The sequence below is a fragment of the Macaca nemestrina genome, chromosome 9 (genome assembly GCF_043159975.1).
Source record: "Macaca nemestrina isolate mMacNem1 chromosome 9, mMacNem.hap1, whole genome shotgun sequence".
Lineage (NCBI taxonomy): Eukaryota > Metazoa > Chordata > Mammalia > Primates > Cercopithecidae > Macaca > Macaca nemestrina.
Genome location: NC_092133.1, coordinates 128,484,992 through 128,503,136, shown reverse-complemented (window position 1 = coordinate 128,503,136; position 18,145 = coordinate 128,484,992). Strand labels below are relative to the sequence as shown.

General features: G+C 45.4%; 1 protein-coding gene across 5 annotated transcripts in view; it reads right to left on the bottom strand.

Moving 5' to 3' along the window:
• Positions 1-18,145, bottom strand: part of LOC105488203 (family with sequence similarity 171 member A1) — a 181,668-nt gene that overhangs the window by 147,668 nt on the left and 15,855 nt on the right. The window contains exon 1 of one of the 5 annotated variants that reach the window (XM_071070444.1): positions 14,824-14,920. The exons of the other annotated variants lie outside the window; for them this stretch is intronic. Within the exon in view, the coding sequence (XP_070926545.1) occupies positions 14,824-14,905 (82 nt within the window). The 5' untranslated portion in view covers positions 14,906-14,920. Of the gene's footprint in view, positions 1-14,823; positions 14,921-18,145 lie in introns of those variants that run through there. 5 annotated transcript variants of the gene reach the window in all.

Sequence of the window (18,145 nt, the reverse complement as noted above, 5' to 3'; positions counted from 1 at the left end):
ATATAAGCAAGCGGTATTTGATCTATAGTTTGATATTAGAACCTTAAATTGTGCTGGTATTCCTAAATTATAGTTCATTTCATCTTTTTGGTGGCTTAAACTGAAAAGATAGTAAGAGTATCTTTAGTTTCAATATATCAGAGGCCATTGGAAATAGGGGGCAAAACCAGCACTTTAATAAGTAGTAGGGGCCGGGTGCGGTGGCTCACGCCTGTACTCCCAGCACTTTGGGAGGCCAAGGCGAGCAGATCACTTGAGGTCAGGAATTTGAGAACAGCCTGGCCAATGTGGTGAAACCCCGACTCTACTAAAAAAATACAAAAGTTAGCTGGGTGTGGTGGTGCGTGCCTGTAGTCTCAGCTACTAGGGAGGCTGAGGCAGGAGAATCACTTGAACCTGGCAGGCAGAGGCTGCAGTGAGCCAAGATCGTGCCACTGTACTCCAGCCTGGGTGACAGAGCGAAACTCCATCTTAAAAACAAAAAACAAAAAACAAAAAAACTCTTTATCAAGACTGTTATGGCTCACTAATCACAGTGCCAAATAAATTCCTACTTAAAAAACAAAGCATTCTTCTTAGCAAGCATACTACAAATGGCCCAATTAAACGCCTTTCACTTCTGAAACCTGAGGTATGATCCAGACAAGGATGATCTGATCAAAGTTTTAGAGCTACAGAAACAAAGTCTTCACCACGATTTTACATATTCAAACATAAATTTAGTACAGGAGAAATTTAATAGTTCTATAATCTTAACACTAGTGTCTCTCAAAACACTAGCAGAATTTAATCTTGTTCTAATTCAAACCTGGAAGAGTTGAGAAAAGTCACTTATTTGCATGCTGTTTCCAACAGTATAAAAATAAACAATATACATTATGTGCCTATCAAACTAAAAAATGAATACCAATTAATAAAGGAAACAGCAATTAGCAAAGTCATTAGTTTATATTCCTTCTTTTGCTTCTGCAGCTGGGGCTAATGATCTGTTTTGACAACTTTTACCTGTATTATACTTAATGCTGATAAATAAATTCACGATACAGACCTAGTATTTTATATCAATTTTTACCTGAAATAAAAGGAGACCAAGGACATTTGTGAGGAATATAGTCTCATAGTATTAAGAGACCCAAAATTCAAATACAACACGTATTTTCTCCTATTTAACCTGTACTTTTAGCTAACAAGCAACACATCTAAAACCTCTTCATTTCCACCCCTGTACCAACAGTTAGCTTTCTTCTCAGGACTTTTCTGTTTGTAGTGATGTCTCTGCAATGGGATATTTTATTTTTTTGAGACAGTCTCTTTGTCACCCAGGCTGGAATGCAGTAGAGTGATCTTGGCGCCGTGCAACCTCTACCTCCCAGGTTCAAGTGATTCTCCTGCCTCAGCCTCCCAAGTAGCTGGGATCACAGGCGTGCACCACCACGCCTAGCTAATTGTTTATGTTTTTAGTAGAGATGGGGTTTCGCCATGTTGGCCAGGCTGGTCTTGAACTCCTGACCTCAAGTGATCCACCTGCCTTGGCCTCCCAAATTGTTGGGATTACAGGCATGAGCCATCGCGCCCAGCCCTAGATTACAGTTTTGAGGGCAGCTGTTAAGGTTAAGCATTTTAAGCCCGTAAATGACTCAATTGTAAAATATCCACACCTGGCGGATATTTTATTTTTTAATAAACTTTCAAATTTAGAATAGCTTTTGATTTACAAAAAAAAACTGCAGAGACAATACTGAGAATTCCTACGTACCTCTCACCCAGTTTCTGGTTATTAAGACTTTACATTAGCGTATGTTGCAATTACTGAACCAATATGGATGTATTATTATTAACTAGAGCTATACTTCATTCAGATTTCCTTAGCCTTTTCCCCCCAATTTTCCTTTTCTGTTCCAGGGTCCTTTCTGAGTACCGCATCACATTTAGTCATCACAGCACCTTAGCTCCTCTTGGCTATGACAGTTTCTCGGACTGTCCTTGTTTCTGATGACCATGCCAGTCCTGAAGAGCGCTGCTCAGGTAGTTTGTAGGATGTCCCTCAATGTGGGCGTTTTTCTGACGTTTTGTTTATGATCTGACATCATGACAGAATGGAAGACAAGGGCAGTGAAGAACCATTCTTATGCCATTGTATCTAGGGTCCTGCTGTCCACAGTATCCACTGCTGCTCTGTTGACCTCGGTCATCTGGCTGGGGTAGTGTTCATCAGACTTAAGTTACTCCTCCTACGCCCCACCCCTTTCCCTTCCCACCTTTGTCGGGAAGGCCACACTTAATGGGGGAAGACTTATGCTGCCTATATTAGTCCGCCTTCACGCTGCTGATAAAGACATACCCGAGACTGGGTAATTTATAATGAAAAAGAGGCTTAATGGACTCACAGTTCCACGTGGCTGGGGAGGCCTCACAATCATAGCAGAAGGTGAAAAGCACGTCTTACATGGTGGCAGACGAAAGAGAATGAGAGCTGAGCAAAAGGGGTTTCCCCTTATAAAACCATCAGATCTCATGAGACTTATGCACTATCACGAGAACAGCATGGGGGAAAAGCCCCCATGATTCAATTACCTCCCACCGGGTCCCTCCCACAACATGTGGGAATTGTGGGAGCTACAATTCAAGATGAGAATTGGGTAAGTGGGGACACAGCCAAACCATAACACCCCCCTTCCTGAGGGCAGAGTACAGACATGCATTACTTGGAATTCTTCTGTGTAGGTGACTGTCTCTGCTCCCCATCAGTAAATGGGAGATGAGTCTTTTATTTTTATGTGTATGGACTCCTGGATACCCACAGTTAATTTTTGGGAAGAGGGATGAAGGGATTTTGTTGTTGCTTAGACATGTGTGTGGCAGAAACTCCAAGGCTGGGCATGACAGGGGCCTGTTGATGGGATGCAGGAGAGTCATGGGCCTCCCTCTGCCTACGAGGCTTTGCTCACACACTGGTCTCACGTCCCACTACGTTGAAATTTCTGCCTCAATAAACTTATAAAGTACTGTGCATTGTGAAACTTTGGGTTCAAACTGCAAACACTGAACCCACTATGTCAAAGGCCCAACTGTCTATATTAGCACCCCTCGCTCATCCTAAATCCCCACCTCCACGCAGCCACGGATCCCATGCGTGACACCTTCACGCACCGTGAGCTGGCATCCGGTTAGGAGAATGGTGGCGATTCGCAGCCCACTCCACAACCTCTCTCCTGGAGTTCTGCATACTTGGATGCATGTGATAAATGGGTTTTCAGTCTGAGGAGTGGTTTGGAGTAAACAATTCTGCAGGTCTTTTTTTTTTTTTTTTTTTTTTTTGAGACTGAGTCTGGCTCTGTCGCCCAGGCTGGAGTGCAGTGGCCGGATCTCAGCTCACTGCAAGCTCCGCCTCCCGGGTTTACGCCATTCTCCTGCCTCAGCCTCCCGAGTAGCTGGGACCACAGGCGCCCGCCACCTCGCCCGGCTAGTTTTTTGTATTTTTTAGTAGAGACGGGGTTTCACCGTGTTAGCCAGGATGGTCTCGATCTCCTGACCTTGTGATCCGCCCGTCTCAGCCTCCCAAAGTGCTGGGATTACAGGCTTGAGCCACCGTGCCCGGCTTGCAGGTCTTGATAATGAGTTTATTTGGATAGTGACAGCAGAGTGACAAAGAGCACCTCCCTATAACATCAGCAAGGTGACATGCAGAAGCTATCCAGGGTGCTCCATGAGCCCAGAGGAAAGAATGTCACTCAGGAGTTGACAACTGAGATGATGGGCTACACCAACAAGGGTGTGAGATGGAGGGTGGGGAGGGCATGGGCTTTCATGCAAGATGACATCAACATTTCATGGTCAATAAGGCCCTCCCAGAATAAAGTCTAATGATTTCAAATTTGCAATCTTGTCTATGCCAGTAGGTCTCAAGCTTTTTAAGTGGCAGAACACCTACAAGTGATAGTGAGACACGCACTGACATCAAACATAAAGACGTTTACAGTTTGGGGTTGGATAGAATTTATTTGGACGGTCTAGTAGTGACATGCACCATGGACTAGAAACCTGTATAGGAGACAAAAGCTTTAAACTGTAATGTTTCCCAGGAAAAATTGGGACAGCTCCCCCTAAATTCCATTTTTAGTATGAAAACACCTCTGCTTAGCTTACAAAAAGTCCTATTTGAGAACTACTGGTTTATACTAATTTGTATAACATATTTTGCTTTCAATGGACTGAAGGGTATGCGTTAGAAGCCACTCTCTGTCTAAATGACTACAAAATCCAAATGAGCAAAGTATAAAATAGAGGTTTCATAATATAGACCTTTAAAACTTTATTCGAGAGTTTTTTCCTCCCCGCAGTTGCTGGCAATAGCCACTGCTGTATGTTTAGCTCTACTATTTCGCATTAATGAAGATTTCTGATCAGATCCATGGAATTTTTTAAGAGTTTAACGTGGAAGACTTTGCTCATGGTAAAAACAAATTAATTAATTCAATCTGCCTTAAAAGTCACAGGAAGAAAGTATCAGAGAGGAAAAAGTGATACCATCCCAGCACAGGAACAAGCCCAGCTGTGCCAAAGTTAACAGCGAGTATGCAGAGCTGGAGATAAGCCAGCAGGGAAACCTGGGACTTCTGAGGACGCTCTTAATATACCCTGGCACACCACGAGGGGAAAGGGAGCCTTCTGTAAAGACAAAGAGGTGGGACACCACTGCCCACACGGAGGGAGGCTCGCAGGTTGCATGTTCATTTGCTCATGAAGGTCGGCTTCCTTCCCTATCTGACCCCAGGCAAACACAGGGCCACCACGGCAGTCTGCCATGGCCAGAATGCAGCTCAGATAACCCTCGATCCCAGCATCAGAATCCCAGGGGTTATTACTGGATCCCAGAGCTCCTGATCCACTAGCTCTGCATCAGGACCCAGGAATCCACATCTTTAACTAGCAACCCAGGACCTGGATGCAGAAGGTCTTTATGCTACTTTGATTCACATCATGAAATTGGGGCTACAAACCCTAAGCAATCTATGGGCCAGGCCATCCTGAGAGTCGTTTCTCAACTTTTATCAACAGGACGGATTTGTCAACCTAACTGGGTGGCACACCCTGACTGGCAGAGGGTCTCATTAGGAGCCTAGTGCTACCAGTTGTTGTGTAACTGTTAACAGGTGTTGCTGGCCGGGTATGGTGGCTCACACCCATAATCCCAGCACTATGGGAAGCCAAGGCAGGCAGATCGCCTGCAGTCAGGAGTTCGAGACCAGCCTGGCCAATATGGCGAAACCCTGTCCCTACTAAAAATACAAAAATTAGCTGGTTGTGGTAGCGCGCCTGTAGTCTCAGCTTCTTGGGAGGTTAACGAGGGAGGATTGCTTGAACCTGGGAAGCAGAGGTTGCAATGAGCCAAGATTGCACCACTGCACTCCAGCCTGGGCGACAGAGCGAGCCTCTGTCTCAAACAAACAAACAAACAAAACACAAAACAGGTGTTGCTGCAACAGGCTTTTGTCAGTTAGTACTTACACCTAATTTGATTCAGTTTCACATGCATCATTTTCACTAGCCCAGGTTACCACCACCAAAGTTACATTGACAAACTGCACAGCACAAAAGATTAGTGACAAACAGAAAATAGACATGAATTTTAATTCAGATTCCAGGCACTCTAGATGACAAGTCAGACCCTCTCCAGGCACATATATCAATGATTTTAAAATGCAGTCAGTGCCTACACGGATTTTTGATCATTTGGGACCCTACCGAATGTACCTGGAAGACCGACCTCGGAGTCATGGCCCAGGGTGAAACCCGCCATGTGTTTAACCCGTGAGCAAAGGTTCTGTCCTCACCATGCACACCCCACATTGGCACTGGGAGAACACTTCAAGACAGCACAAGAGGCTGCACCTGAGTGGGTCCCCACCCTGGCTGAATACTACAATCACTGGAGGAGACCTGAAATAATTACCTGTGGGCAGGCCCCACCAGGCCAAGTGCTCAGAATCTTGGGTGAATCCTGGGCCATCATGTTGCTTTAAAATGCTCCCCAGAGTCTGGGCAACATAGCAAAACCCCGTCACTTAAAAAAAAAAAAAAAATTTAAAAACTAGCTGAGTGACGTAGCATGCGCCTGTAGTCTCAGTTACACAGGAGGCTGAGATGGGAGGATCGCTTGAGACCAGGAGTTCGAGGCTATAGTGAGCTATGATTGCACCACTGCACTCCAGCCTGGATGACAGAGCAAGATCCATCTCTAAAAATAAAATAAAATGCTCCCCAGGTAATGATAATGTCCCAGGCTTGGGCCCCAAAAGGAACGTTTTGTTCCTAAGACAGTCTCAAAAGTGAGCACTGTTTCCCCTGCTCTGCCTAACAAATGGAATGTTTAAGAAATTCTTGCTGAACTACACTGAACACATTTAAAGATCAGACAGGCCGGGCGCGGTGGCTCACACCTGTCATCCCAGCACTTTGGGAGGCCAAGGCGGGCGGATCACAAGGTCAGGAGATCGAGACCGTCTTGGCTAACACGGTGAAATCCCGTCTTTACTAAAAATACAAAAAATTAGCCGGGCATGGTAGCGGGCGCCTGCAGTCCAGCTACTTGGAGGCTGAGGCAGGAGAATGGCGTGAACCCGGGAGGCGGAGCTTGCAGTGAGCTGAGATCGCGCCACTGCACTCCAGCCTGGGCGACAGAGCGAGACTCTGTCTCAAAAAAAAAAATTAGACAACTTCCATTTCTGTAACAGGCAAAAAACCTCAGGGATGCAACATTGACTTGTCATTTGCGATCTCATCTCTGCAACTGTATGACTTTGTAACAATTAGTGTCAGACCTTCATCTTTAAAGAGGTGCCATGAAAAAGCACAGCCTTCTCACTGATCCTACTAAAAAGTTTAGGGTTGAGAAGTTTGCTAAAAGTGCAGCTGAGATTTAAACTGGCAAAAACAGGAGCTTCCACCAAAGAGTAGGCTCTCTGTCTGAAACATCACCAGGACTGAATATTGAGATCGAAAAACTGTTAATCCCAGCAAGTGTCTTCTGCCAGTTAAAAGGGTGGCTATATTTGAGCCCAGGAGTTTGAGAACAGCCTGGGCAACATAGCAAGACCTAGTCTCAAAAAAAAAAAAAAAATAAACAAAATTATCCAGGCATGGTGGCGTGGTCCTGTAGTCCCAATCCCAGTTACTTGGGAGGATGAGGTGGGAGGATCGCTTGAGCCCAGGTCAAGGCTGCAGTGACCAAAATTGCACCATTGCACTCCAGCCTAGGTGACAGAGCAACACTGTTTCCGACGACAAAAAAAAAAAAGATGTCCAGGTACATTCAAATTTCAGATGATGAACAAATAATTTTGTGTAAATATGTCTCATGCAAAATTTGGAATATCTTTACATTAAAATTTTATTTGTTGCTTATCTGAAATGCAAATACAATTGGTGTCCTGTATTATAACTGGCAACCCTAGGGATAACAGCCCCAAAATAAATTGTCTAGCTATGTTGTCCTGTGTTTCAGACTTGGTTACTTTGTCTCAGTGGAAAAGGATGACAGTATTACCGGATAAAAACATTTGCAAATCTCATGTTTGTTTCCCAACAAAATGCTTTGATATTCATAGGCAGAGGGGCCACCTAAGAATAAGCAGAATACTCGTCTCACAATTACTTTTCAAAGAGCGGAGTTCTTCGGCCCTGAACAAAGGACACAGCAGAAAGGAAACACAGCTGAGCAAATCGATGGAACAAAGGAAGCATTCAACTCACACCTTGCATCATATACGCACAAAACTTCAGCTATCTGTAGAAGCGAGAAATGATGATGAAATTTGATCTGTTTAATCTTGTAACTATGAAGTTCCACTTCCTATTTTTTGCTCCTGTGGGAGGTGAGGGGAAGACACACAGTAGAACTTAGGGAGAGAAGAGAAGGAAGGAAATTGGTACGATCACATTGACTTTTTCAGAAAACACTGCGCAGGACCAGATGAGTGAGTGGCAGTTCTGGCCCTAAGGAGAGACAGACATGAAGACGTGCACCGGCAATTGCAATCCGGGGCGGGAAGTGTCTGGACCCTCAGCACCTAGAACAGTGCTTGGATCACTGTGCCATTCCATAAATATTTTCTCATTAAATAGCAAAGCTAAGCACAAAGACCTGGGATGGGAGAACCAGAAGGGACAACACCCATAGGGGACAACACATGATGCTTTAGGAAGAGTGAAAATGACTCCATCAAGCAAAAGCACCCTAGAAGAATGGCCTGTATAAAGGCAGGGTGGCAGGGGAGTGAGGATATATGTCATCAGTGAGGACATCCAGACAACAGCCACTGCACAGGCCGGTGGTCAGGAGAGAGGTCTGCATGGGGGACTGCCTTGGGCATCCATCCAGGAGTGGGCTGGGAACTGAAGCCCTGGTGCAGAGAGGATGCTCTAGAGAGGTCAGGCCTGGGATCCTAGGCCACGTCTTCCTCAAGCAAAGGACAGGGTGCCCATCAGAAAATATACCGGTTCCTGGGCTCTAGAAAGCCGAGGAGAGCAAGGGTGCAAAGGAGACTAAGAAAGGACAGACCAGCTGCATGAGGAAAGCCTAGAGAGGCCCTTGCCTCGGATAGCAGGACAGACTCCTGGGGTGATGGAGGCTCCAGTGTATGAGGTTAGCAGACCCAGAAACGTCCACTGGATTTGGGGAAACAGGTTACTGTGATGTGACATGGAAGGGACAGACAGCAGAGGGCTAAGGCATGAGTTCCCCTTAAGCAAGGGGAAAGACTGTATAGACAGCAGCTTTTCTGGCAATGGAGTGAAGGAAATTAACAGGTGGAGGGGCTCTCACATCAAAGAGGGGCTGTTTCACAGGTATTTTTTATTTGTTTGTTTAGAGACAGGGTTTTCTTGTCACCCAGGCTGGAGTGCGGTGATCTCAGCTCACTGCAGCCTCCAACTCCTACGCCCAAGTGATTCTCCTGCCTCAGCTTCCCAAGGAGCTGGGACTACCGGTGTGTATCACCATGCCTGGTTAATTTATTTTTAATTTTTGTAGACACTGAGTCTTCTTCCTGTGTGGCCCAGGCTGGTCTTGAACTCCTGGCTTTAAGCAATCTTCCCGCCTGGCCTCCTGAAGTATTGGGATTACAGGTGTGAGCCACTACGCCCAGTCCACAGGTATGTTCTTATGGTGGGAGAGGCCTCAAGATCTGTATAAAATGAAGAAGAGATGGAGCCACAGGCAGGAAAATGATTATACAGCTCCCGAATGAAAGCTCAAATGCTCTGAGCAAGAACTCACAGATCCTTTTTCTCAACTTCCTTTCCCTGGTATTCCATCTAGGAGATCCAGATGCCCTGTAGCATAAACAAGCCGTGGTCCATCTGGACTACAGTCCACTCCTGATGTCCAGGCTCATATCTGGCTGAGTGACTCTTCTAATACAGAAGGAGTGGAAATGAGCGTTTCAAGCGGTACGGGTCCAGGACACCCAACTCCACTTAATTCATTTAAAGACACAGAACAAAAATCAAAGCCCTGTGAACTAGGAAGACAAGTGTTCACAAGGATGGCCATTTAAGTGATCCTCCAGAGTCTTCTGACATTCTACAAGCAGCCGAGAATCTCCAGGGAGATCAATTACTAAAAAGTCACTGGAGAATTCCATCGCTTCAGCAGTGCCTGAGCCACCTTCTACAGAGGGACAAAAGACACAGAGAGAGGGGTAGCTGGCAGAGCCGGCCCCTGTGCTATCTGGGCGTGGTGCAAAAAACAAGGCTTTTTGCTACATCAACTGTAGTAAAAGGGATCTCAGGAAGACCTAGCCATTCGTTAAAATTAAACAATTTTTTTGAAGGAATGGGAAAATCAGGCATTCTGCATCTCTGAGCAACAATAGTCAACTATTATTTCTTTCAATGAGCCCCAAAGAGCACTCATAAAAGACTTATTCAAGATGGCATTTGCACAATACTAAAAGATCACACGAACAGAAACTCATAAAAATGTGCAAGTTTTATAGTTGATAACAGTCGAACTCCATTTAACAAGAAAAAGCATAAAAGAGTGGGTTAACATGAAGCACCAACTGGACCTCAGACAACAGCAGTATTTCTGTTGCTCCCTGAAGCAGTTTTCATTGGGTTGGATATCGATGCAGTCTGACTGCAGGTGACTAGAAGCAAATGAAAGATAGCCAGGCCCAAAGTCCATAGACAGCATCGTTAAGACCTAATGAGAGTGTCTTAGGCATATAATAAGTACGCAATAAAATATTTTCATTGTTATGAATGGAGTCACCAAGTATTTATCTAGAAAAAGCTGCAGAATTTGGCTGGGCACAGTGGCTCACACCTGTAATGCCAGCACTTTGGGAGGCCGAGGCGGGCAGATGACAAGGTCAAGAGATGGAGACCATCCTGGCCAACATGGTGAATCCCTGTCTCTACTAAAAATACAAAAATTAGCTGGGCGTGGTGGCGCGCACCTGTAGCCCCAGCTACCTGGAGGCTAAGGCAGGAAAATCACTTGAACCTGGGAGGCAGATGTTGCAGTGAGCCGAGATTGCACCACTGCACTCCAGCCTGGGCAACAGAGCGAAACTCCATCTCGAAAAAAAAAAAAGAAAAGAAAAAGCTGCAGAATTCCTTCCACATGATTTGCGTTCTACCCCAATGCTTGACATACTAAATCCACCACCTCTCTTGAAGCTAGGTTTTGAATAAAATGAGAATGACATTTTCTTTCTTTTCTTTTTTTTTTGAGACAGTCTCACTCTGTCACTCAGGCTGCAGTGCAATGGCACAAACTTGGCTCACTGCAATATCCACTTCCCGGGTTCAAGCGATTCTCCTGGTTTAGCCTCCCAAGTAGCTGGGATTACAAGCACCTGCCACCATGCCTGGCTAATTTTTTGTATTTTTAGTAGAGATGGGGTTTCACCATGTTGGCCAGGCTGGTCTTGAACTCCTGACCTGAGGTGATCCGCCTGCCTCAGTCTCCCAAAGTGCTGGGATTACAGGCGTGAGCCACTGTGCCCGGCAGAGAATGACATTTTCTAGGTAGCCTTTTTTTTGGTTTAATGTAGAGACAGGGTGTCACCATGCTGCCCAGGCTGGTCTTGAACTCCTGGGTTCAAGTGATCCTCCCGCCTCAGCCTCCCAAAGTGCTGGGATTACAGGCGTGAGCCCCTATGCTCAGCCTCTAGGTAGCTTTCTTAAATTGAGATGTTAAAAGTCTAAGGAAAGAGGAGTGCCTTGTTTACCTGTGGGCAGGACTGACTGCAGTGTTAACTAGGGCCCCTTGCAGTCACCAGGGTCTATGATGGCATCCTGGCTCTGCCCCTCTCTGTTGCTAACCATCAAGCCCTGATGTGCAGCCCTGCTACTTCGAGTGTGGTCCACTAACCAGCAGCAATCAGTCTCATCAGTGAGCTTGTTAAGAGTACAGCCTCTCAGGGGCCACATCGGACTCTGAATTTGAATCTGCATTTAACAAGATCCCCAGCTGATTCCCATCCATGCTTCGCGAAGCAGTAGTTACAGCAGCAAGAGAAGCTGGCTGAGTGAATTGCTGCCCCATTCCAAAAAGCCATCGGGAGGACGGGTAGCAGCTGCAGGAAGTGACTTTCACTGTACTGCATTTCATTTGATCACACTTTCATTTTATTGACCTTTTCTCTAAAGCAACGGAGCTGTTTTCCTCTGTTTTATTCATAACTCTTAATTTTTAAAAGTAGTCTGGCTTCATGCTACCATCTCAAATTGTATCAACTTTAAAGTATTTACATGCATCGGGCGGGAGGAAACAGAAAACATTTTTCACATTTGATTTATATCCGATTATAGAGGTTTTTGTGTTTTTCCACAACAGTTGTTAACTTGTTAGCAAACCTGTGTTTTCACAGCAAGCTAGGAAGTCCCTTAGATCATTATCCAGAAAAATGCCACGTAATTAGAACTTCACAGAAAGGTGCCCTAGAAAATACAGAACAGGGCTAAAGGTACACACCTGCAGACAGGTGTTCTACAACAAGGCTAAGTGCACATCTGTTCACCTGGAACAGCAATCTTGCTTACTAATTAACTGCATGCAATAAACTGTGAACTCAGGAAGGGTGAGAGCCATGCACGTAACTAATACTGCCTGACAAAGAGTAGGAGGGGTTCAATAAATATCCATGAATGAGCGAATCGATGAATATCACTTAAAACAGGCTCTTCCTACAACACTCTGCTCCTTCCCTTTCAATTCCTGTAAAGGCCAGAATATTAAAGGAACCTCCAAGACATTCTTGATTGCTAAGAGGCCACTCGCCACACCAAAGATGGCTCGTCCAGGGTAGCCCTCAGGAGGACCACTAAAGGGCTTTTCCCACCAGGAAGTAAATCACTCTATGCCATCATAAAGATGTTCAGCATCAGCTTCCCTATCCTGAACACTTTTAGGACTTGGAAAGGGAAATGTGGCACCGATCTGGGTGTAAATGGCTTCACTCAACAATGTTCATAATCTCTTTCTGCCCCTGCTGAAATTCTGTTGAAAGAGGTGGAACTTTCTGTACCCTTTTGGTTGCTGTGATGTGGACACTCCTTCATTAACTGAAAAGGCAACAAGAAGAACGAGGAAAGAAAGTAAAAGAGATCAGCCACAAACACAACTAAGGGTGTTCCAAACAAATCACACGAGATTAGCAGAGGAGGCGGGCTGGAGGAAAATTCATGCTGGAAAAGCTAGGCGTTTTGATGTCCAAATATCTGGTTGAAGATGAACCAGCCAAGCAGAATAAATGGGTGAAGAAGAATGATAATAATCTGTGAGAGGGAGATAGATCAGCCATGGCACCCGGTTCACAGAATTAGAATAACACCCCTACGCATGATGCTCCCGTGGTATGATGCCTGAGTTTACTAGCAAAAGCTCAGCAACCCACTGATAATTTTGAAAACAAACAAACAAAAAAACAGGATGCTCTTTTTCAAATACTTCATAAACTTTGAATTCGTGGTTGTGGCTGATGTCTTTACTCCCTTGTCCCATCCAAAAGCTACAATCCACATGGATGGCCATGTGGTCTTGAAAGCACTTCATCTCCTTCTCTACGTGATTAATTTTTTTTTTTTTGAGACGGAATCTCACTCTCGCCCAGGCTGGAATGCAGTGGTGTGATCTCGGCTCCCTGCAACCTCTGCCTCCCTCCTGGGTTCATGCGATTCTCCTTCCTCAGCCTCGCCAGTAGCTGGGACTATAGGCACGTGCTACCACACTCACCTAATTTTTTGTATTTTTAGTAGAGAGGGGGTTTCACTGTGTTAGCCAGAATGGTCTCGATCTCCTGATCTCGTGATCCACCTGCCTCAGCCTCCCAAAGTGCTGGGATTACAGGTGTGAGCCACTGCACCTGGCCAATTCTGTCTTTTTTTTTTTTTTTTTTTTGAGACAGAGTCTCTGTCGCCCAGGTTGGAGTGCAGTGGTGCCATCTCGGCTCACCGCAACCTCTGCCTCCCAGGTTCGAGTGATACTCCCGCCTCAGCCTCCCCAGTAGCTGGAATTACAGGTGTGCACCACCATGACTGGCTGATTTTTGTATCTTTAATAGGGACAGGGTTTCACCATGTTATGCAGGCTGGTCTCGAACTCCTGACCTCGAGCGATCTGCCTGCTTCAGCCTCCTACAGTGCTGAGATTACAGGTGTGAGCCACCATGCCTGTCCTTCCTTCTTTACATGATTAATTCTTAGCCCTCAGACTCCAGCTCAAAAGTCACTTCCCTGGGAAGCCCCCCTTGACTGCCCCTTTCTCATTGCCTCCTCTGTCCCCTGACATGCTTTTCTCACACCTAGACTGCTTCACTCATTCTCCTTTTCTTTACCTTTGCTTCCTCCATAGGAACTCGAGCCTCTGAAAAGCAAGGACTGGGTCTTAATTCTTTATATCTTTGCTCAGATCAGAAAAATGACTGTCTGTGCTCACTTCATTATGAGTATGTGAACTATGCTTTGTGAGACCAGGAACTGGGTGGGCCCGGACTGAAGAGTCCTTGCACAGGAATCATGACTGAACCCAAATGTGGGTGCATAAACCCCCAAGAGAGATGAGCTGAGAGGAGAGAGGAAGAGGTCGTGTGTGGGATGAACACCTCCACGCTGCACCAGCCAAATGACTTTGAACACCTTTTCTTGGTCTAAAAAAGGAATCATATCTCTCCTGAATACCTCTCAGGATGATGAGGAGCAAAACAGAGAATGGATCTGAAAGCACTTGAAAATCTATAAAGGACCATGCAAATCTATAATAATGACAGCAATTTGGTGGTGAAAGGTAAGGAAGGTAGGGACGATGGATGGATGGATGGATGGATGGATGGATGGATGGATGGATGGATGGATGGACGGATGGGATGGATGCATGGATGGATGGATGGATGGATGGATGGATGGATGGATGGATGGACGGACGGACGGATGGGATGGATGCATGGATGGATAGATGGAGAGTGGCTCATCAGCCACAAAACAGCTATGTTCCCACAAAAACTAAAAATAAATTTAAGGCCAGGTGTGGTGCCTCATGCTTGTAATCTCAACACTTTGGGAGACCAAGGCAGGCGGATCTCTTGAGCCTGGGAGTTCAAGACCAGCCTGAACAACATGGCAAAACTTCGTCTCTACAAAAAAACACAAAAATTGGCCAGGTGCCGTGGCTCACGTCTGTAATCCCAGCACTTTGGGAGGCCAAGGTGGGTGGATCACCTGAGCTTAGGAGTTCGAGACCATACCGGGCAACATGGTGAAACCCTATCTCTATTAAAAATACAAAAAAAATTAGTTGGGCATGGTGGCACATACCTGTAGTCCCATCTACTCGGGAGGCTGAGGCAGGAGAATTGTTTGAACCTGGGAGGTGGAAGTTGCAACGAGCCGAAATCATGCCACTGCACTCCAGCCTGGGCAACAGAACAGGGCTCCGTATCAAAATACATAAATAAATAAAATTAAATTAAAATTAAAAAAACAGAAGGAAAGGGTTGACAAGTATCTAACTTCGAATGTTGCTAGTCCATTCTCTCATGGACTTTAAGAAGTCTGAGTTCAGAAGTAAGAACATGAAACAGGAATGGGCCTCATCCAATTAATAAAATGTCTAATGAGTGCACATAAATAATACCCAGGGTCCAAAAGCTAGTAGCTCCTCCCTCATGTTTACTTGGCATTTATGAAGCACTTTAACATGTATTGATTTAGAATGCCCAAGTTTAATATTTAATGTGGCATCTAATAGATTTCCATCAAGACACAGAAAGAAACATTCTAACAGTACAGGCAGTGATTTTAAGTTTTAAATAAAGGCAAATGAGGTTCAAGTAGGTGAAGAAAATTGTTTCAAAAAGTCGTGGGGAAAGTACACAATGAAAGTCTTTTATCTATTTCAAATCCAACTAAAAACACAAGTTACAGCACAAGAATCAGTTCTAAAGAGAATACAAAGTGTGTGTTAAAAGCCATTTGAATCGTTCGCTCTGCCAGGAGGTGAATGGGCTAAAAGGCTCACTCTCAGAGTTTAATTTCACCACGTAATCTTTAGGTTTAGAGTAAAGGGAAGCAAATGCATCCCTAAAACTATGCGCTGAGCATATGTGCTGTGTGCAAATGAAGTCACTGAGAAAGGATAGACTTAATTTTGCTACCAGCAACATTTGGACAATCCGTGGATGCAGGGCCTGGAGAGCAAAGCCACATTTTAAAAGGGCGCTCTGTGCTCCGGCAGATGGGCTACAGACTTGACCAGACTGCAGCCACTGTGTCTTCCACTTACACCAGTTGCATGCATTAACTTTTCTATTCCTTAACCATATGCCTTATCACACATTCAAAAACATGTCCAGCAGATGGTAGATAACAAAGAGAAGAGGGCGAGAAGTGAAAAACCTTGTTCCAAAGGAGGCATCTAAAAACCAATCACCTCCAACCTCTGATGAGAAGGGAATATTGTGAGTCATCAAATGCCATTAAACACCCAAAGTTTGACACCATCCTTAAGAAGCAGATATTGACTTTTTGGATCACAATACTTGGAATAACATGTATACATTTTTCTAATACTGTTATGTTTTCTTAACTCAGAATAATCACATATTTTCATAATACCATAAACATTGACATAATAATAGATTGGCAATTCCCAGAATATTACTTCCTGTCACGTGAAACCCTAAATAGACGTATGGCTCTACACTGAGGAATCAGACTGAATGAACATTATCTCATGAGCACTGAAGCAAGAAAAATGTCCTGAGTTCAGAAAACATCATCTCTTTTTGTAAAATCTCTATTTGAAGAGAAACAACAGAAGGGCTATTTACACCACTAATTCTGTCTCCATGCAGAGTCCAAAGAAGCCGGACAAAGGGCGTGGGAAAATACCTCCAGGAAAAACGCAGCAGTGTAGACAGCAGGGGAAGAGTACCAGGTGCCACTGTTCTCTGCACAGTACAACTCCTACAATGCAGGCAGCTCAGAAACACAATGAAAGTTAGGAAAGACCACAGGAGAGAGGAAACAAGAGGGACGAAAGGGAGGAACCTGAAGTAAAGGGAGGGACCTGACTCCAACACTCCGTTCTGCCCTGATCCCAAACATGGACCCTGAAAACAGCTCAGCTCCATTGCATCAGCCCATGGGCATGCACACTCATCTGAAATGCCAAATGAAAAACAAGCTTTAACACCATCACACAGCAACTCAGAATGAACGTCATCAACACCAGGCATTGTCCTTCCAAAGTCCCTTCTGGGACATGGACAGCCCAGGTGTGTGCCTGCTGAGCCAGTGAATAGAGTGCAACCAAGTCACACCTGGTGGCCCAAAACTCTCGCCATGCTTGCACTCCAGGTCCCTCCCTACCTCTGAAGTGGCTCCTGGAGCTCTGCATAAAAAGTGGTGGGCAGGCCGGGCATGGTGGCTCACACCTGTAATCCCAGCACTTTGGGAGGCTGAGGTGGGCGGACACCTGAGGTCGGGAGTTTGAGACCAGCCTGGCCCACATGGTGAAACCCCATCTCCACTAAAAATATAAAAATTAGCCAAGCGTGGTGGCGCGTGCCTGAGGTCTCAGCTACTCGGGAGGCTGAGCCAGGAGAATTGCTTGAACCCAGGAAGCAGAGCTTGCAGTGCACCGAGATCACACCACTACATTCCAGCCTGGGTGACAGAGAGAGACCCTGTCTCAAAAAAAAGTGGTGGACAGTGGAACTTTCAAGGCACTGAACTTGGCAACTGTCTCCCTTCACGTCTCAAGAAGAGGCCTGGGGAGCCAGGCCCAGGGAAGCACTGAGTCTGATCTGTAAGTCCTTTCTCCAACGGCATTTCACAGAAAGAGAAGAAACAGGCTGGGGGCTGCAGCTCCCGCTGACCCAGCACCATGGGCCTCAGAATTGCTTTGACATCTTGAACTTTCGTTCTACAACAGGTACTGCTCCTGGAATAACGATACTTTCACTAAGACTTGTCAACAGACAATAGGTGAATGGTACGAGCAGAGGAAATAAGGAAATAATCCTATCCTGTCTAACTTTATAAACGAGAGACCTGTAGGAGCAGTTCGTTCAATCTGGAGGCATTTCAGTTTTTCCAGTAGACCAGCTCTTGATATGATCAATGCTGATTCAAATTTTCTGACTTCTGGAATAGATATGCTTAGAACTTAACTTTTTAAAGTTATGAGAATACTTTGAAGAAATGACTCAATATATTAATGACTCAAAAGAGTTAATGAAGTGTCCCAAGTAACATCTAGACGCTGCTTAGGGATTAATAGATGCTAGTTTTGTTTGTCTGTTTGAGACAGGGTCTTGCTCTGACACCCAGGCTGGAGTGCAGTGGCACAATCATGGGCCCACTGCAGCCTAGACCTTTCAGGCTCAAGCAATTCTCCTGCCTCAGCCTCCTGAGTACAGGCGCATGCCGCCATGCCCAGCTAATTTTTGTATTTTTTGTACAGACGGGGTCTCACTATGTTTCCCAGGCTGGTCTTGAACTCCTGGGCTCAAGTGATTCACCCACTTCAGCCTCCCAAGGTGTTGGGACTACAGGCATTAGCCACCAAGGCCAGCCCTGGCTTTTGTTTGTGTATCAACAGTTGCACCTTCCAAATGGCAAATGCACCTGGGTT